At 38.3% G+C, this 21541-nt stretch overlaps 1 protein-coding gene across 8 annotated transcripts in view; it reads right to left on the bottom strand.

Annotated features, from left to right (window-relative positions):
* Positions 1 to 21541, bottom strand: part of MAP7D3 (MAP7 domain containing 3) — a 63380-nt gene that overhangs the window by 23508 nt on the left and 18331 nt on the right. For 6 of the 8 annotated variants that reach the window (XM_074962713.1, XM_074962715.1, XM_074962718.1 and 3 more), the window contains 7 exons: positions 20478 to 20579; positions 19572 to 19652; positions 17327 to 17490; positions 12918 to 13032; positions 10365 to 10394; positions 4849 to 4950; positions 430 to 528 (listed from right to left, as the gene is read on the bottom strand). In XM_074962713.1, the coding sequence (XP_074818814.1) occupies positions 430 to 528; positions 4849 to 4950; positions 10365 to 10394; positions 12918 to 13032; positions 17327 to 17490; positions 19572 to 19652; positions 20478 to 20579 (693 nt within the window). The remainder of the gene's footprint in view (positions 1 to 429; positions 529 to 4848; positions 4951 to 10364; positions 10395 to 12917; positions 13033 to 17326; positions 17491 to 19571; positions 19653 to 20477; positions 20580 to 21541) is intronic. The other 2 variants (XM_074962714.1, XM_074962716.1) reach the window with 2 other exon arrangements.

Raw genomic sequence — 21541 nt, 5'->3', positions numbered from 1 at the left:
CAAGTGCAAAGGAATATTATTTTTAACAAGAGATTTGCATAATTGATTTTCTGAATTGCCCACTCCCTTTCTTTAAAAAAAAATATTTTGCCAAGAATACCTATAAACCAGAATTGTTAATCATTATGCAACGCTTTGGTCACACAAGTTGTACGTATTGGTTTACTTCTCACCCACCCCAAGTACAGCTTCAGAGAAAACCCACTTGCATATAGAAACAGCAGAATTCTGGATACAACGTTTGATATTGCTAGAATGTGCGTAATGATACCAAAGTCCAAATGGTCATATTATATGCACAATAGTCTACACCGTTCAGAGTGGAATTATTTCTAAACAAAGTTTGGACATTTCAGTTTAAACACAATTTAAATTTAAGAAATATTCAATTTGTTATCTCCTATTTAAAAAAAAAGATGTTTCCTGCACCTTTCTGTTCCACCTGTGAACCTTTTGGTGGTGGCTGCTCAGACTGCAGAGAAACTTTGTTACTCAGCCTGTTTAATGAAGCACTTCTCTTTGTGGTACCTGTAAATGAAAGTGCAAATTACGTGATTACATTTTATATAGAATCCTAAAGCGTTCCTTTAACCACCTACCCCTCTTTTCTATATACAGTATAAGTCATAGCAGTGTAATCAAATCTGATTGATTTATGAACCCTACAGAACCACCTTGTGGCAAGAAATAAAAAGTGCATCCTCAAATAATTTGAGAGTACAAATCATTCTGAATTCTTAAATTTCTAATCTATACCACAAATTTCTGTTAACAAGAGGGAAAAAAAGAGAGACACGAATCAATCAAGATTAAATAAAGAAGTGTATGATAAGGCTCTAGATGAACTGAAGAAAAATATGTTTGATTAACTTGTTTTTAAATCAGTTCAGTTTAAGAGTATAAAAATATCTATCTGGCCAGTATTATCAGGAATACAAAGAGTGCTTAAAACAGAAGTTCTACATAAAGATATATAGGTCTTAAAGGCATAAAACAAGATTAATCTGAATTATCTATTACATAGAACAAAACCGCTTTGAAGCACATCCCAGTGTGCAAAATGGTTGTTATATTTTGATAGCTGGGTTCTAGTGGTGGGAGGAACTTGAAATTTCATATTCTCCCTACATAAGTACAGTTCAAGTGGCTAATAAAGAAAAAATGTTTGATCAGATTAAACTTTTTAAAAAAACAAAACAAAACAGCACCTCAGATGACAATGTGTCAGGCTGGACCCAGCACACAAATTACAACCATACCAGCTGGGCACCTCTATGAAGCTGTGATGGGACACAGAAGAGCTGCTGCAGAACCTGAAGAGTTGTGCGCATTCCATGCATCATTCACCTAAAGACTAGCTGCTCTCTGGAAGCCAGATCAAGAGTGTATAATTGCTCTGACCTGTTGGGCTGGTATGAACAAAATCTTGGAGTCTTGATCTAAATCTTTGTTGTTAGAGAAAATAAAGGTGAGCACTGGACATTTTCCCCAAAGAGACTGAATATTCACATTGTTTCATGGCAATTGAACCTCTATTCCTACTCTGTGCTCCACCAAGGACACTCACTTAAGATTTCCAGTTCTTAGCCTTCATCTCTTTTGGGCAGAGACCCGCTACACAGTTCCTTGCCTTACACTGTGACATCCCCAGCAAGCCAGACTCCCTAAAAGGCCAGCATCTGTGCTTTCCTTTTCTCTCAGATGGCTATTATCTTATAATTGCCGGCAATACATTGGTAACACACAGCTCCTTCTAGGAAAGCACATTTATTCTTAAGGTAAAAGCATTACAGAGAAAACAATAAAAAACCTTCATGCATGTAAAAAAACTTTAACAGAGGTCACCCCCAACTACAACCTAGGGCTTTGGTAGGTTTTAGTCCCTCAAAACCCACAACTGGGTTTTCCCTGTGGTTACAAGTTCATCCATCTTAGATCCAGAACCAAAAAGAAGGCCCCGAATCAGTTCAAGCACCGGCTATTTATCTAAAAGTCCTATCTTTGTCTGGTGATATTGGGAGAATCCTGTCTGAACCAGACTATGCAAGCCTCCATAGGAAATGATACCTCTCTGGAAGTGTTATAACCTGAGTGATTTGCCATAATTATCCCGTACTGTTTTCATTTTCCGGAACAGCTGTGGTACTTCATTTGGGAAGGAAAAAATCAAATGCACAACTACAAAATAGGGAATAACTGTCTAGATGGTAGTACTGCTGCAAAGTATCTGGGGGTTATAGTGGACTACAAACTGAATAGGAGTCATTAATGTGATGCAGCTGCAAAAAAAGGCAAATATGATTCTGGGGTGTATTAACAGGAGTGTTGTCAGACAGACAGAGGAGGTAATCATTCCACTCTACTCAGCACTCTACCCCAGCTGGAGTACTGTGTCCAATTCTGAGCACCAGAGTTTAGGAAAGATGTGTACAAATTGGAAAGAGTTCAGAGAACAGCAACAAAAATAATGAAAGGTTTAGAAAACCTGATCTATAAGGAAAGATTGAAAAAAACTGGGCATGTTTAGTCTTGAGAAAAGAAGACCAAGGGGCGACCTTATAAAAGTCTTCCAGTATGTTAAGGGTGGTTATAAAGAGGATGGTGATCAATTGTTCTCCATGTGCACTGTAGGTAGGACAAGAAGTAATGGGCTTTGTCTGCAGCAAGGGAGATTTAGGTTAGATACTAGGAAGAACTTTCCAACTCTCAGGGTAGTTAAGCTCTGGAATAGGCCTCCAAAGGAGGTTGTGGAGTCCCCATCACTGGAGGTTTTTAAGAACAGGTTAGACAAACACCTGTCAGAGATGGCCTAGGCTTACTTGGTCCTGCCACAGAGCTGGAATTGAGGACTTCCAGCCCATTTCTAGGATTGTATGATTTCTTGCATTTCTCTTAAGCCACTTAATATAATAGGGTTTCCCAAAAATACTGAAGGAAGTTGCTCTGTCAGTTTCTGTTATAGAACAGCAGTAGGTTTAGTAGCAATCCCTTTTGGCTGATAATTTATTAAGTATTTTTTCCTGTGTGCGCTAGTGTGCATATAAACCATAATTTTATAAACCTTTTTGTTTCTGGTTCGTAGCTAGAGCCTAATCCTGCAAACACAGATATATATAAATAATTCTAATTATGAGTAGACCCAGACTTCAACAGGGATAATCACACATGTAAAGTTACCCACATGTATACCTGTTTGCAGGATTGGGCCCTTAATCTGTCTCCATGTTAGGCTTCAGAAAAAAAAGTTATCCTTTCTCCTCAATTTATGCATGATTTTTGTAACAATAAGGGATAGTAATTTCTGGAAGGAGGGAAGCAGTCCACCATGACTGCCCTCTAAACGAGTTAGCATAGCATTCCAGAGGGTTCAGAGAGATCTCTCTTAGCCTTGAGATCATCAAAGAAAAAGGAAGTTATTTGTGGTGATGGAATTCATTTTTAAGTTTCTCCTCTAAAAGCAGATTAGCCACCTTCCTAGTGTTACTATCAACTTTTCGGTCTGGAAAAGGCATTAGGACATGTACTTCATAAGAGGAACTGCAGTGAGACATAGAACTATAGCATTACTGGTAATGTTTACTGGGGCTTGTTCAGTTTTTTGTTTTTTTAAATAAATCACTTCTGTCTGAAAACATACTTAATGCTACATGTAACACTTATGTTCCCTGTAATGAAAAAAAGGAGAAAAATAATTCAGTTTCCCCAATTTGTTTACTTTATGCATTTGATAGTATTTCCCCTATTAGTATGATTACACAACAGGAGAAAACTTCTAAAAATATAAAATACGACTCATAAAACCACAAAAATTGACAGGGAGACACTGGAGTAAGTGTTATATCAGCAACTCATTTTTAAAAACTGACTGGATTTCAGGTTGATTACGTCCTTCAGCAGTAGTAGACTCAGCAGTGTTTACCCCAGTGTTTTGGAGAGAACAGAGATAACCAAGAAAACAAACAATGCTCCATTCTGGGGGAAAAAAACAAACAAAAAACTTACGTACATCATTATAGAGTTCGTAAGGTGCAATAGTTTAATACAGTGGTTTTCAACCTGTGGTCTGCAGACCCCTGGCGGTCCGCAGACTATGTCTAAGATTTCCAAAGGGGTCCACACCTTCATTCAAAAATTTTTAGGGGTCTCCAAATGAAAAAAAGAGTGAAAACCACTGGTTTAATACATTGGAACTAATGGTATAGGCATTCTGCATGGCTAATATGAAGATACATCCCATGAAACCGCAATGCCCAAGGTCAATGTGAAAAAGGGAACAGCAGAATTTTCACTTTTTTTGCCCATGTTATGATACAATTCTTCATCTTATAAGGAATCAGGGCGCTTCAATATGTAGAGCATAAGTTCAGGGCCATGCTACAGATTTTTAATGCCAAGATGAACATTTATTTCTGTTGTGAATATGCAACCAAAGATCTGAATCTATTTCATTCAGGAAAATAGTTGTCGTCTGTGCAATTTACCAAAAAAAAAAACAAAAACCCAAACACCCCAAAACCCCAATTACTATGTTTAGTATTATCTAAAATTAAGTCTGTGATTTAAACCCTTAGAGTTGGTGTGAAATGGTTAATTCATAAATTGTTCACCAAGATTTGGCTTTAATAAAACTATCCTAGAAATATGAAAAGTGATCTTTACCATTACTCTTCTGCTCTAACACAGAGATCACAACCAAGGATTGGTTCAAAGACCCGCAGTCTGCTGGATTAAGAAATGGGGTAAAATGCATTTGAGATCACATGAGACATGAATTAACAAGTAGGTTGGCGGAACAGTAAACTCATCTACTTGCCAAGAAACTCCCTCCAAAAGACCCAAAACACTTACTCCGATCAGGAGAATTTAGAAGCGCTGCAGAAGATGACAAACGTTTGTTGATGACAGCTTCTGTTTGTTTGAGGTTTGCTGTGGATGTGGAACGTTTGTTGGCTGCAGAAAGAAATGTTTATTTTAGCATTTATCTTCAGTCAGAAAGTGTCCTTTAACATATTTCTCTGGGAATAAATTTGGAAGTGTAAGTATTACTTCCCAAAAGCCATTTCCAGTTCTGCTCTGATTCTTTTACACAGTACTTCCCACTCAAGGATCTCAAAGCACTTTACAAACAATTCATAAATCACAAATCCCTTTGAGGTAGGTAAGTATTTCCTGGTAGTGCATGCTAAAAGTAGCACAAACCAGCATGATAAAACCCTAAAATTCTGCACATTATGTTGCATGCATATCAAATGTTAATGGCAAAGCTGGTTAAATTATTAGCAAATAAATCCATACTAAAGGGAAAATAGGGTTACTGTGGAAGAAGCTTCTTTTCCCTTTTCAAAAGGCTCCCCAACATGCTATGGCAGTTTCCTCTAGAAGCAGCCAATATGAGAATTTGACTGGACTGGCCTGCATGTATGTATGTGAATGAGTGTACAAACCCCGGAATTACTACCCTCCCTGATACCACAAGAAACTGTTTTAAGGAGGTGTGAAAGGACAGCAAGTAAGAGCAGACTGAGAAAGAAGAGAAGCTTCCTTTTTTAGGGCATTCCACTCCCACAGCATGATTTGAAAGATCTATTGTACAGCACCTGAATAGTAAATGCCAGAAAAGAAGATTTAAGTTTGGGACACTTTTTCTAAGGCAAACACAAAGGTTATTTTATAAGGGAAGATGCAAGAGAACTGAGATAGCTGCAACAGATTTTGGAGTTTTTAGATGAACTTCAGGAATTTTCTAAGGGAAATTACATCCACTTTTAGTTATTTTCCATCACTTCCTTGCTATTTCCCTTTCCTTATTTATTTAATTTATTTATTTAAATATAGGATATGCGCTAGGGGTGGGATTTTCAAAAACATGTAGCAATGCCTGACTATTCACATGAACTTCAGCTATCAAAAAGTCAAGTGACTCCAAGTATGAGTGGTATATAACATTGTAAAACTAAACCTTATTAGAAACAAGAGATATGTACATGGTATTTGCATTTCCATTTGCAAGAAAGCTTTGGAATCCTAAATGATGGATGTAACTTAATGAACTCTAACCTGTCTGGCCAACACAATTTTAATAACTTGATAAGATGGCTTCAATTATTCCTTTAGTCTGGCCATTAGCAGGAAGAATGGTTTCTGAAGTCCTAGGGAATTATCTGACAAAAATTTTCATTGCATCAAATCAATGGTTTCTTAATTATTGGTGACTTCGTTCTGTGTTTGTAGGATTTTTTTTTGGAAAAAGAAAGTTATAAATCATTTATATATAAAAAATTGCAAGAATTGGAGCAAGCATGCAACATAATGCCAGGGTAATTTTTCAATGTGCATACACTGCCTACATGGGTACTGGAGTGTGGTGTTAAACTTCATGTCTGATGACCATCATATTCTCTAATGGCATGCACCTTTGTCTCTCAGGCACTTCATCATCTAGTTTTGTGATAGGGAACTTTCCGCAATTGCTGGGATTTTGCTGTCAAGGACTATGTATTTTTATTATGCAATGTTGCCATTTCTCCCAGGCTTCTTAACAGAATCTAACTGCATTTGTTAGCATGAACCACTTCTCTCTTAATACCATGGTACAGTAAAAGCTGTTTTATCCGGCACTTCACCAAGTGGAAAGCTCTATAAACCGGCATTTCTGACCTTCATTGTAATTCCTGTTTATAGTCCGGTTGGCACAAGGCCGGTGGGGGGCTGGGACGCAGGAGGGGGTTTGGGAAGGGGTATGGGGTGCCGGATCTGGGGGCCACTCACCTCAGGCGGCTCCCCGCAAGCAGCAACCTGTCCTAGCTAGTCCTAGATAGAGGCACTGCAGGCAGCTCTGTGTGCCACCTCTGCCTACAGGCTCCACCCCCACAGCTCCCATTGGCTGTGGTTCCTGGCCAACGGGAGCTACGGAGCCGGCATCCAGGGCAGGGTGAGGGTAGCTTGCAGAGCTGCCTGCCGCACCTCTGCCTGGGAGCAGCCGGGACAGGTTGCCTCTTATGAGGAGCTGCCTGAGGTGAGTGGGCCCCTGGATCCGGCACCACGAGTCCCCTCCCGCACCCAAACTCCCTCCCAGAGCACATACACCCCCACCCCGCCCCGCCCCCCCCTCCCACACCCAAACTCCCTCCCTCTTAGTAAACCACCATTTTTCATTTACCTGCACCCCCCATTCCCTGAACATGCCGGATAAAACAACTTTAACTGTAAAATGCTCGATTGTGGGTTTTTATTTTTTATTAATTCCTAACCATCAATGGGGAGTAATCCTGAATCATGCGCATTATATCGATGTCCAATATTTTCCCCGTATATAGGGTTTGATCTTCCGGATGTTCTTGAAATGTCCGATTACGTATGGTTTACTTTTCAGTACACTTGTGAATCTACTGCTATCTCAGCCAGATATTTACCTTGCTTGGTCAAGAGTTATAAATATTTATATTCACATGAAACTGGTTCTGATCATGACAGAATGTGCCTGGAAAGGAAGATTGTTGGGGCTACATTTTCTTGGATCATGAATTACTAAACATGGAAGACTTTTCTGCAGTATCTGGAATAGCTTTGGTCTCCCAGCATATTTAAAAGCTGACCAACCTATCTCTGAATATGCCGCATGAACAGACAGTCAGAAGACAATATTGCAAATATTCTGTAACTCTCTTCTAATGATGATGTTAGAGAAACTGAAACATTATTAATCAATAATGTGATAATGCTATAGCAACCACAATGTTAGGCATTTTTCAGACACCGGAAAAGGGATGGTCCCCATCCCCATGGATTCTAAGGACTGACCAGGTACACAGATGTCAGAGAAAGGGGAACAAAAAGATTTTTATACAAATCAATTGGATTTAGTGTAGGTAGCAGAGTAAAGGGGGGGCATTGTTTATACTAGCTAGCTATATTAGAGCCTGAAGTTAGAGGCTACTGGCAATCTTTGAGATAGGGGAAAAAGGAGGAAATTGATTCAAGGGTTGATTTTATACACTATTGCTTGGGTGAGGTGGCTGTACATCTGAAAACAATCTAAAGATTAGTTTATGGATACAAAAACGTGTGATTGCACACCATTCTGCATAAGCATTCATTATCTACTTCTCTCTACATGTAAATGTAGAGTTCTGATGTGAAGGTTACTATTAACTGATCTCAGCATAGTAGAAGCAGGGAAAACCTGCACTTTTCTTGCTCACTAGGCACAGGAAGACCCACAAAGTAATGAACATGACAAGGGTGCAGTAATTTGTTTCAATTTCTCAAGAGATCTTAAAAATTAATCCAACACAGAATTTTAACTTCACAGAGTTAAAACTAGATAGAATTATAGAATATCAGGGTTGGAAGGGACCTCAGGAGGTCATCTAGTCCAATCCTCTGCTCAAAGCAGGACCAACACCAACTAAATCATCCCAGCCAGGGCTCTGATAGCAGATATGTGACTGCTCGATTCTGCGTCTCAGTGTAAACTGAATGTTCCAGTGCCTGTAATGTCTGCTTTACCTTTACCTCTTGCTGTTTCTTGGACAAGACAAGACATTTTAACCAAAACAAAAGCAACCAACCAAAAAAATCCCAAAAAATGAGATTAGAGAGATTTCAGATTAAGACTGTTTAGACTGATGAACAGACAAAACAGACCTTATGCAAAACCCATAAGGGTGAACTGCAAAACAAAGAGGGGGCACGTGCCCCTTATTGCTAATTGATGATGTAAACACACATCAAGTCTTGTTGTTTTACAACAGAAATACGAGGCCTGATATTTTTGTTGGAAGACTCTGGTAATTTCTGATGGACCTGGATAGTGACATCAAGAACGAGAGGAGAAATACATTCAAGACTTATGTCCTTCAGGAACAAGATGAAAGTAAAGGCTTATTTTTAGTGGCTGTCTTTAATGATGAGCAATAAAGAGCACATTTTGTTTTTGCTGTCATTTAGAAAAGGGGAAAACAAAAAAGAGCAGAGACAAATATGACTTTCAGAAATAGGACAAAACTTGATGCTCTAATTTGGCTTTCAAGAGAAATTAGACTGGATAGTAGAAAACAACTGGAATACATACATGTATCTCAGGATCACATGTTTAATAGAGGCGAACCGATCCAGTCAAACTGGTTAATTTTTGGAGAAAAATGCCAGTCCATGCTGAGGGGAGCAGAAGAAAAGGGGAAAATGTGCTATGGCTGCCAGAATAAGATGGGGCAGTTAAATCATGCTCAGTTACACTTTCACTGAGTTTTCAAGCCTCATATTGTCAGTATTATGAGACAACTGGACTAGATTAGTGCAGCTACAAGCATGCACAGATTTTTTCAGTGCTCATAGACTTAGCTGGGTCTCACATGAGGGGGCTGTCATTTTAGCCCTCAGTTACAAAAATTAAATGTCCTTGATTACACATAGGCCAGATCTACACCACAAGCCTTTGCCAGCGTAGCTATGTCACTCAGGGGCGTGAAGATGCATAATCCCTGACGGATGTGGCTGTGCCGGCAAGAGTGTCTAGTGTAGATGCAGTTCTACCAGGCAATTATTTTGCTGGAATAAATTATACCAGCAAAAAAGTTTGGCTGGTATAAATGGTGTCCACACTGAAAGTGCTTTTGCCAGTATAATATACCACCAAAGCCCTTCAAGTGTAGACTTGGCCTTAGAAACCATTTGAATTGTTTATAAATTAGTCTATGAGTGTCTCTCAACCTCTTCCATGGAAGGTGCTAGAAAGTCAATGGAAAATGAATTTTAAAAGTTTGGAATCACTGTCACTCATTGGAATAACTGTCACTCATTGTTTTTGCAATCTCCTTCCACAGAAATTAAACATAGTTAAAGGAAAAGGCTCCCCTACATATCTGTTTGTACTATATCATGAAAATGTACCATTTGTGAAATGTACCAAATTTGTGCACAGGAGAGTTTCTCCAGCTATTGTTTAAACAGTTTGCAAAGTACCAAATCATTGTTTACAAAATTCTGGTTTACAGAGTACCATATTAATATACATTCAGCATATACCCAGAACCAGAAAGATCTCCCATTGTTCCCCATGCTTTATATCCTCATCCTTGAGGCACTAAACTGCAGATAATACCCTGTCTCAGACTCCCTTATGATCTCACCAATGGAAAGGCCCACCTAAATTGGCTGGGAGGGATTGTTAAAGATACAGTGCATGCTCTACACAGAGGACCAAGTGTGCTGCTTCTGCAGTGCTCTCAGCCCTGCTGGCCCAGATCCAACTATGTAAAAGTAACTCCCCTTAACTCCAATCAGTGAAAGTGAGAATTCCAGTTCAAAAGGTTAGCTGTTAGAATAAAGTAATAGCAGGCGGCCATTTTAGAAATTAATACTACCAGCTCCACCTTCATCTGCAGTCTGTGGCTCTGTAGAAGAACAAGATTTGTAAGATAAATCACAAGGCTGGACAGCACTTAATAGAACAACAGAGAAATGGGGAAAGTGGAAATAATACTTATAATTGCGGTAATTATTATTTCAACAAACACTTTTTAGGCCTTAAGCTCTAGACACAGCCTGACAGTCAACACCACAATTAATTCCACCTTGAGTATTTTTGACACAATTCCAACACTAGAGCAGAAAACAAAAGTGAGCTCAGGTATGTTTTTTTATTTCTGCAGTTACTTTTAAAATTCCCATGGACTTGCATGTATCACTGTCCTTACAACCTCCCTCTCTTCAACTGGAAATTGAGAAGTTATTATTAATAGCTCACTATACCAAGTTTGATTTTCCCTTAAAATATTTTTATTGCTCAGGAAAGTGAGGGCCTGATCATGTTTAGTGCCATGCATTGTGAAGCCCTCCTTTCAGTTCCCATTATTTTCAATTCATTTCAGTCATAGATTCCAAGGCCAGAAGGGACCACTGTGATCATTTAGTCTGACATCCTCCGTAACACTGGCCATAGGACTGCCCCAAAAGAATTCCTGAGCAGCTCTTTCAGACAAACATCCAATCCTGAATTAAAAACACTCAGTGATGGAGAATTGACCACAATCTTTGGTAAATTATTTCAGTGGTTAACCATCCTCACTGTAAAATGTATGCCTTATTTTCAGTCTGAATTCGTCTCGTTTTAACTTCCAGCCATTGAATCGTGTTACACCTTGCTCAGTCAGATTGACGAGCCCATTATTAAATATTTGATTCCCATGTAGAACTTAGACCAATCAAGTCAACCTTTAGCCTCTCTTTATTGAGCAAAACAGACCAAGCTTCTTGAGCCTGTCGCTATAAGGCTTGTTTTCTAGCCCTTGAATCATTCTCATGCGTCCTCTCTGAACCCTCTTCAATTTATCAATATCCTTCTTGAATTGTGGGCACCAGAACTGGACACAGTATTCCAGCAACAGTCGTCAAATACAGAGGTACAATAACCTCTCTACACCTACTTGAGGTTCCTGTTTACGCATCCCAGGATCGCATTAGCTCTTTAGCACACATCATACTAGGAGCTCTTGTTCAGCTGATTATCCACCATGACCCCCAAATCTTTTTCAGAGTCATTGTTTGCTAGCTCCCCTATCCCACGGGAATTGCCTATATTCTTTGTTTCTAAATGTATACATTTAACCATATTAAAACATGTATTGTTTGCTTACATCTAACTTACCAAGCAATTCAGATTCCTCTGAATCAGTGACCTGTCCTCTTCATTATTTATCACTCCCCCAAGTATAGAACAGAAATATTTATTGAACACTTCTGCCTTTTCTGCAATATTATTGATAAGTTTACCAGTTCCTTTGTCAGGATTCTTTTTGTTCCTAATATACTTAAACAACTCCTTATTATCCTTAACTCTGCTGGACATAGATTTCTCTGTGTCCCTCTGCTCCCCTTATCAATTTTCTACAATTCCTAGCTTCTGATTTATATGCACTACTATCAATCTCACCTTTCTTCCATTTGTTAAATATTATTATTTTAATTTTTTTTAATAGCTGTCTTCATTTCCCTTCTAAAGCGGATTGGTTAACCAGCACAGCCATCTTCCTCAATTATGGGATTGTGGGGTTTTGTGTTCTTAAATGATTCCCCGTTATCATTCACAGTTTCTAGATCAAAGTCTTCCTCCCAGCTGATCTGGCTCATAATTATTTTCAAGCTTTGTGAAACTTGCCCTAATAAGGGACCAAGTATACATAGTACTGCTCTGGACTTAATGTTGCTTGTACATTATAAATGTGATCTAATCATGAACACTTGTACCTAAACTGCCATTAATATTTAGTTCTATGATCAGTTCATCTCTATCTGCTAGGACAAGGTCTAAAAGAATTCCCAATGTGTTGGCCACAACGCTTTTTGAGTTAGGAAATCTTCATCTATAAAGATTAGAAATTCCAAGGATGTTTTAGTACTGCCAGCATGAGACCTTCAGCATATGTCATTCAGACTCAAGTCCCCCACGATCATGCAGTTTTTTCCTATAAATTATAGATAAGTGATTAAGGAGGCAGGTCATCCTGTTCTACTATTCTAATGTTGGGCTTCTGATAAGCAAAAATTGCTTATTACATCAAAATACATGATGGTTTAATAAGAACCTGTTTGAGACCAAGTACATTTAAAATGTGTAACCTCAGATGGGATTCAACACGGACTCCAGAGCTGAAAAGCTTGAGCCCCTGTGCCATCTTACCCATTTAACCTCTATTTAAAACACAGAGCATCATCAATTAGTATTCAAAGCAAGTCTATTAAAGGATGCATTTTCCAGGTCATAGCTGCATATTCATTATATTAAACAATAACAGTATTAAACAGAAATCTTTAAAACATTATAAATACTACTTTTGAATTAGTCTTCAAGGTATCTGAATTATAAATGCAACAACACTATAAATCAACATAATGCACTCAATTTTAGCAACCCTTACCAGTCTTGCTGTCTGAATTTGAAGTTACAGACCCTCCCCATGACCACCTCTTCTGTCGTGTTTCCAGACGTTGGCTCCGCTCCAAGGTACGATGCACAACTGCTTCATATCGCTCCTATTACCAAATAATATCTCTATATAAGGCTATATAAACCATTATTAAGCACAACTATGTTCAACACAAAACAATCTTTCTTCCCTGAAGAGCGTGAAATCAAAAACATCTGTTTTACCTTCACCATGTGACCATAACTAATTCTAAAACAAATGTGACGTGCTAAAAGACTGAAGACACCAATCATTTTAATATAATGCACAAATATTCCTCTAATATTTCACAAAGAGATGTACTACACTGAAGTGAAATTAGACTTTTAGGGTTAACACATTCAAAGTGCATTTGATCAAGAATCTGCTGTAGCGACTATGTATCAGTTCAGATATATTATACAGAACACTTATCTACAGATGTCTTGATTATCAGAGACTTATAAATAAATATAAAGTGGGAGGAAGGATAATAAAATCTCAAGTGTTTAAACTGTCAATTCTAGTTTTCTAACCAAGCAGCCATTAGGATATGAAACTCCAGAATTCTCCTGAAATAGATTATAAATTTTTTCTACTGTTCCTATATTAAACAATCTTAAAACTATTTGAAGTAAACTAGTAGAGATCTTTCTCTGTGAAAGAAGACCTTTAATTAACATCCCACTGGGCTTTAAAAAAAACTTAGAATGTTGGCTAGAAGATTTTTTTTTTTAAAAAGAAAAATAATTCTCTTGTAAGAAGAGAACTCATGAACTCCAAAGCACAGCTGCTGACAGAAAATACTATTGCTTAATGAAATACCTAAATAAAGTACATTCTTTAAAAAAAACTGTCTAATATTAACAAATATTAAGGACACTACCTTTTCAAAGTACTATACAAAGATCAGCTCATCTCTCTAAACATGAAGGAATTTTGACATCAACTTCAATGGAAGCAGGATGGGACCCAAAAGAAGGTAAAACTTAAAAGGAAATTTTATGACAAGCTGAAAGTCTGTTTTTACTTGTAAACTCTGGACTTCAGCAATAATTGCTGACACGACTAACATCTGGAACAGCACTGGAGTACAGCTCTCCCCCCATTCAGGTGTTCATATCAATTGCTGGAGAAGGAAAACAAACCCCAGAACACTGAACTCTAGTCCTATCATACAAAAAGGGTTACACAGTTCACTTTTAAACAGACCTCCTCTTCACCATCCTCAAGGTTTAAAAGCATATGGCACTGCCTGGCTATGAAGATAAACAACAGGGTCATATCCTGGAATAGCAATGATTGAGAACTCCTTAGTCAGTATTTATCACCAACACGCTACAAGATACCAAGGGACCAGTTATCCAAACAATTCTCTCTCCTGGGGACAGAAGGCTTCTATTCTCCCTTAACATGAATTTCATAACAACACAGACTAAAAAGTCTTTGCATCACTTTAGGGTTTCTTCAGTGACAAAAAACTTGGAAGGAAAGGCTAAAAATCCCCCAAGCTCTGAAGAAACAGGAGGTATTGTTTGCCATGCAAAGCTTCCCAGAAAAATATTCTTTGGACAGCAGATTATCTATCTCTAAAGAAAGACAAGACACCAACTCCAATCTGGTTTATTTTACTGACTTTTGATACAGTCTTGGACTCTTATCCTGTAAGCACATCCATGTGGACAGAACTCTAAGGTATTAATGACCAAAGTATCTAGACAAGGATCTATAGAACACACTGCTACTGGGATTCTTTTAATTATTTTTATTGCAGCAGAATTTAAAGGTTCCAATCAGGGATCAGGGCCCTACTGCACCAACATAATGACAGTATCTCAAAAAGATTACAATCTAAGTATTGTTGCACACACGACCTATATATTTTGCATAGCTAGTAACAATGCACTTGAGTCTTAATTATTGTCATTAAACAGAATAATGTTTTTTAATCTTAGTAATGAGGCTTTCATGATTAGTCTCAGGCAGGTGGCAACTAATTCTTCTACCTGTTTTCACTATGGTGATTGCTTTTTTAAGTTACCTTTGGGAGGTGACTAACCAGAAATGATTTGACTGAAACATGAAACAAAAAATGAAAAAATATGGTTTGCTATGTCCTTTACCATCCATTGTGCTTGGTAAATGTTGGCGTGAAGGAAGACGTCTTAAATGATTTTTGTCAAACGATCTGGAAAAAGGGGTAAACCGTGAGGTGGCAAAATTTGCAGATGATCTAAAACTACTCAAGATAGCTAAGTGCCAGGCAGACCGCAAAGAGCTACAAAAGGGTTTCTCAAAACAGGGTGACTGGGCAACAAAATGGCAGATGAAATTTAGTGTTGATAAATGCAAAGGAATGCACATCGGAAAACATAATCCCACCAACACATATAAAATGATGGGATCTAAATTAGCTGTTACCACTCACGAAAAAGATCGCTGAGTCATTGTGGACAGTTCTCTGAAAACATCACTCAATGTGCAGCGGCAGTCAAAAAAGCGAACAGAATGTTGGGAATCATTAAGAAAGGGATAGCTAATAAGACAGAAAATATCATATTGCCTCTATATAAATCCATGGTACGCCCACATCTTGAATACTGCCTGCAGATGTGGTCGCCCCATCTCAAAAAAGATATATTGGAATTGGAAAAGGTTCAGAAAAGTGCAACAAAAATTATTACGGGTATGGAACAGCTGCCATGTGAGGCGAGATTAATAAAAATGGGACTTTTCAGATTGGAAAAGAGACGACTAAGGGGGGATATGATAGAGGTCTATAAAATCATGACTGGTGTGGAGAAAGTACATAAGGAAGTGTTATTTACTCCTCATAACACAAAAACTAGGGGTCACCAAATGAAATCAATAGGCAGCAGATTTCAAAACAAACAAAAGGAAGTATTTCGTCACACAATGCACAGTCAACCTGTGCAACTCCTTGTCAGACGATGTTGTGAAGGCCAAGACTATAACAGAGTTCAAAAAAGAACTAGATAAGTTCATGGAGGATATTAGCCAGGATGGACAGGGATGGTGTCCCTCGCCTTTGTTTGCCAGAACCTGGGAATGGGCGACAGGGGATGGATTATTTGATGATTACCTGTTCTGTTCATTCCATTCCCTCTGGGGCACCTGGCATTGGCCACTGTCGGAAGACAGAATACTGGGCTAGATGGATCTTTGGTCTGACCCAGTATGGCTGTTCTTATAGGTAAATATCGAACAGTTTATTTTAAAGTAAAGTATTTTCTGGTCATATCTCTCATTATCCAGCCCCTGCCTTCACTTCCTGGTTGAACACAGTTTGTATGGGTTAGACTCTCCTCATTAGGCAAAACTAGAAGATACTCTTTGAGGTGCTAGGTTCTGTGTGTGTAAATGTCTGCGTCTGATCCTCTTCTAAGGAGAGAATCTGGTAAAGCTCAGGTTAATATCAGTCAGAGACTGATTTGTCAGGGATTGTTTCCCTGATAATCAAATAAATGGTTTCAACTGGTTTTAATGGTTTCTCTGGAGAAAATCTGAAGCTAAAAACAGCCCTTTTGTGTTCCAAGAGATGTAGTTCCATTAGACTGCAATTCCATCCTGAATCATCAACAGAACAGGACAAACATTTTTGCTTGTTTTTCATCAACGTAGATTATTTCTTTAGCTGCTAAATTGAAACACCTGGGACTTAATTATCTCAAACAACATGAGCATAACAGCATTCAAGTGAAAGAGTTGCACACAAAACATGCACAAGAGGAACATCGGGCAACTGAAAATGGCACAAAATGTAAGCGCAACCAGTGTAGGATGATGCTTCTAAGAGTGCAAAATGCCCATATTAGGGCAGACGGAGAACAAAGTGACAGTCATAAAAGGATGGCCAAAACAGAGTTCAAAGTAGCAAAGTATAACTAGATAAGGCAGAAAGAGTAGTCTGTGATCAGCAGCATAAAAGGCACCATGAGTAGTAACATAGGAGAACTGAGGCAGTGGGAGCCAGCCAGAACCCAGTGGAATACATATCAAGTTAGGAAACCATGTTAGTTTACTAGAAACACAGCAAAACTTGTCTACAAAATGAAAGTTAAAATGTCAGGGATATTTTCACACTCTATGTTAAAAATTATTAAGACCAAATTAAGATAACTAGCTAACGTTCCCTTTGGTACAGGGACAGCTAGGACTGACTGGAATTAACTGAGAGTTTAAATAATGGACCACCATTGCAAAAAGTAACACGTGTGCTTTGAATACTAGAGTAGGAATTGCAACTACTTTTAAAAGAACAACTGATCGATGTACTTATACTATCCTTAACTAATCTATTTCATAATAAGGATATAATTTAGACTTTTTTCACAATGTTAGGTAATAGCCATGAACAGTACCTTTTCCGCCTCTATTTTTTGTTTTCTTTTTTCTTCTACTGCAGCTCTTCTTTGTTCTTCTTTCTGTTTCTGTTCTTTCAATTTTCTCTGCTTTTCTTCCATCTGTTTTTCATACTGGAGTTTTGCTTTTTTTTCCTTTTCAAATATCTGTGTTTCTTTGGCAGCTACACATGTTAAAAAAATTTAAATAAGTAAACTTAAATCAAACTTTAAAAAGTACTCACAAACACTACAATTGACAAAGGTGAAAAGCATACTAGTCCACCTCTACAACATAACACTCTAGCCGATCTAATTCTGATGTATAGTTAATCTTACATCTTAATCAAATAATGTTACATGTGACCTAACCTTCTATTCCATTTTGTCCCCAGCTTTGGGAACAGACTGGAACTTTTTCTGAAGTTTTACACTTTATGATCTGTATGTAAGTTCACAGAGAACGTGCCTTACGCTATGTATGCATCTGCGGTGCTGTCATAATGAAATTCAGTGTTAATAAATGCAAAATAATGCACATTGGAAAACATAATCCCACCGACACACATAAAATGATGGGGTCTAAATTAGCTGTTACCACTCAAGAAAAACATCACTGAGTCATTGTGAATAGTTCTCTGAAAACATCCACTCAGTGTGCAGCGGCAGTCAAAAAAGCGAACAGAATGTTGGGACTCATTAAGAAAGGGATAGATAATAAGACAGAAAATATTATATTGCCTCTATATAAATCCATGGTATGCCCACATCTTGAGTATTGCGTGTAGATGTGGTCGCCCCATCTCAAAAAAAAAAAAAAGATATATTGGAATGGGAAAAGGTTCAGAAAAGGGTAACAAAAATTATTACGGGTATGGAACAGCTTCCGTCTGAGTAGAGATTAATAACATTGAGACTTTTCAGATTGGAAAAGGCACGACTAAGGGGGGATATTATAGAGGTCTATAAAATCATGACTGGTGTGGAGAAAGTAAATAAGGAAGTGTTATTTACTCTCTCAAAACACAAGAACTAGGGGTCACCAGATAAAATTAATAGGCAGCAGGTTTAAAACAAACAAAAGGAAGTATTTCTTCAAACAACGCACAGTCAACCTGTGGATCTCTGCCAGAGGACATTATGAAGGCCAAGACTATAAACAGGGTTTATAAAAGAACTAGATAAATTCATGGAGAATAGGTTCATCAATGGCTACTAGCCAGGATGGGCAGGGATGGTGTCCCTAGCCTCTGTTTGCCAGAAGCTGGGAATGAGCAACAGGGAATGGATCACCTGTTCTGTTCATTCCCTCTGGGGCACCTGGCATTATTCACTATTGGAAGACAGGATACTGGGCTAGATGGACCTTTGGTCTGACCCAGTATGGCTGTTCTTAGTATTAAAGCCTCACTAGGAAGCTGGACATCAGAGAGGAAAACTTAACATGGACTTCTGTGTCACATTTAACACCCATTTATATGCAATAAAAAAATCCCTAAATCACTGAATAAGAAAACATGGAAGTTAACACAGAGCTCAGACTACAAGTACTTTCTCAAAAGTTCAGAATCTTCCACAACGTACTTCTGGAAATTACTGAACAGTTTAAGGGCAAGCCCACAAATAATAAAATAAATGAACCCGAAATTGAACACAATGGCAGAAAAGCCTGAGGCCAGCAGGAAGATGTTAACTAAATGGGTAAGTCACTGTACTAGTACGCAGACCGTCTCTGAGCTTTACCACACATGTAGATGCATGGCCCACATTTATACAGTTTTTCCTGGATGAGATCATGGATTCATATCTAAAATGAAGTGCAATATAAATTTATTTGATAAGGACTCAATCCAGGAGTCTTTTATTCTTTCTAGAATCTTAAAAAAGAGATAATGTTGAAGGCAATCAAGCAGTTCAGATGGCCAAACATTTTTGGATCATTAATAATATTGTCTGAATGGTATTCTATACACAATATAAACTCAGAAATCTGTCAAGGGTCTTTTGTCTATCCGGATACTTTTCTCAAAATTTCACACTTACCAATACTGCAGCATTGCTGGACTGGATGCTTCCAAAGATTGGCCACTAACATTTTACCACTATGTAATCTACCCCACAAAAGCTGGAAGTGGAAGTTTAAGAAGAGCGCCAGGTTCACAAAGCCAAGAAGACTTTGGGAAAGAAATAATGTGTGGCATTGTATGTAACTTATACTACAAGCATTAATACATATTATTTTAAATATGGTTAAACGTGAATATACCATTTTGCTTTTCCCGCTCTTCTCTTCGCTCCCGGGCTAGTCTTTGTCTTTCTTCTGTTCTCAGAGTGGAGCCATCTATCACTGTCAAAAAAAAGGAATTGTCATTGTCAGTCATTTAGAACACAGATTTAAAAAGAAACAAGCTGTTTTAAATATAGATTATTGAAATGATTATTGAACCCATTCTGAGAAAGGCACCTATTCACCATGGTATCATGTACTTTACACAGGTTAGAAGAGTACTAGCAAGCTTGTCCTCCAGTCCTCCTTCCTTCCCCCCCAATAACCAATCCAACAATCTTAAGAGGACCAGCAAATACCAGACATAAGATTAAATGGCTCAAGCCATAAAATTAATAGAAAGCCTAAACAAAGGAGGTGGGCCCTGCATTATGCTCTAACCACAGCCCATATTTCTGGCAGGTGTAAATTCCAGAGGTGAGAGGCTGTGACCAAGAATGACATGTCTCTAGCTCCCACAAAGATTACCACAGATACAATTAGCTGAAGTGCTACAGTTATAAAAACACATGTTGTGAAGAGCCAAAGGGAGAATGGTATTTCAGTTAAGTGGAGCCCAGACCATCTGGGTCTTTATAGACAGTACCAAAACCCTTAATTGCACCTGGAAGTGAATTGGCAACAAGAGCAGAGTATAGAGCAGACAAATTCATTTGTCTTCACTGTTCTGCCCTATTCAGGGTGGGCAAGCTGCACTAACTGAATCCTGGGAAGAGCAAGAGTGGAAGCCTGAGTGATGTCCTAAAGTTATGAGGCCAGCTACCCAACTCTGAGTTCTCTAAAGGGAGAAAGCAAAGGCACTTCAGAACAGTTCTATCCAACCCTGTCAACTCCCACTGGCAAATCAGCGAAACTTTCAAGATCAATAATAGTCAGAGATTACACCTGGTTTTGTGGCTGCCTTTATGTTTATTGCAGTTTGGACTGGAACAGGGCTAATACCACTTTGGTTTCTTCGTTCTTCTGCTATTGCTTGGGCTGCAGCAACTGTAAAAAACAGTTTAAAGAGACAATTACTACCAATAAGATTGTCATCAACAGGGCTCATTTATTTATTTTATTCCTGAAATGTCTGGTCAGGTTTCCCTTCTCATCATTTTGCATGGATTTCCTGTTAACTATGGTGCCATCTTACACTTAAACTAGTCACCCTCTTCTTCCCGCTAGAATGAAGCAACTGTGAATGGGAAAGTAAATGCAAGGGGAGAAATATTCAAGGTTAAGAACAAAACAACCTATCCCCATATCTCCGCACACAATTAAGACGGAGACACCCCTTTCATGAGTGATGTGCACAATACTCCCAATCTTCCCTCCATGTAAACCCCTGTAGCCAACGTAATGAACATAGAGCTAGAAGACCATTTGGATTCTTTTAGGAATCAACAGAAGACAATCTCAAGAACCACCACCAAGAAACCAGACACAAACATAAGACTTTATATTACTAAAATATTAAAAAAATCTAGACCTATCTGTAGCAAAAGTTATCCTAGTCAAATGATTTAAAGTTTATAGTTGAGGATGGATAATTATTAAATTTGGTATTTTTCCTGAAAGAAACAGCATTGTCAATGGTCTTCCTTTAATTGGGTAGTATAAAATGCGAAGGAAGGAAGAACATTTCTCTTCTCCATGACAACTAGTTCTGTCATGATAATAATCCTTCCTAAGGCTGTGCCCAGGAACATTCACCTCAAAGTGTGTAATCCCATGTGATATCAATGATAAATGTTAAGTACACCACCTATTCAGCAACTCTAAATTGTCACCCACAGCTGTTGCCAGGTCTTGAATACCTCACTGCAGCACCTAACAAAAGCCTTCTTCAATCCTACCTATGTACACCTCTACCCCGATATAACGTGGTCCTCACGAGCCAAAAAATCTTACCGCGTTATAGGTGAAACTGTGTTATATCGAACTTGCTTTGGCCTCAAGCATTTCCG

This window comes from Natator depressus, chromosome 9, assembly GCF_965152275.1.
Source record: "Natator depressus isolate rNatDep1 chromosome 9, rNatDep2.hap1, whole genome shotgun sequence".
Classification (NCBI taxonomy): Eukaryota; Metazoa; Chordata; order Testudines; family Cheloniidae; genus Natator; species Natator depressus.
The sequence above is the reverse complement of the archived record's forward strand: the minus strand, read 5'-3'. Positions and strand labels throughout refer to the sequence as shown.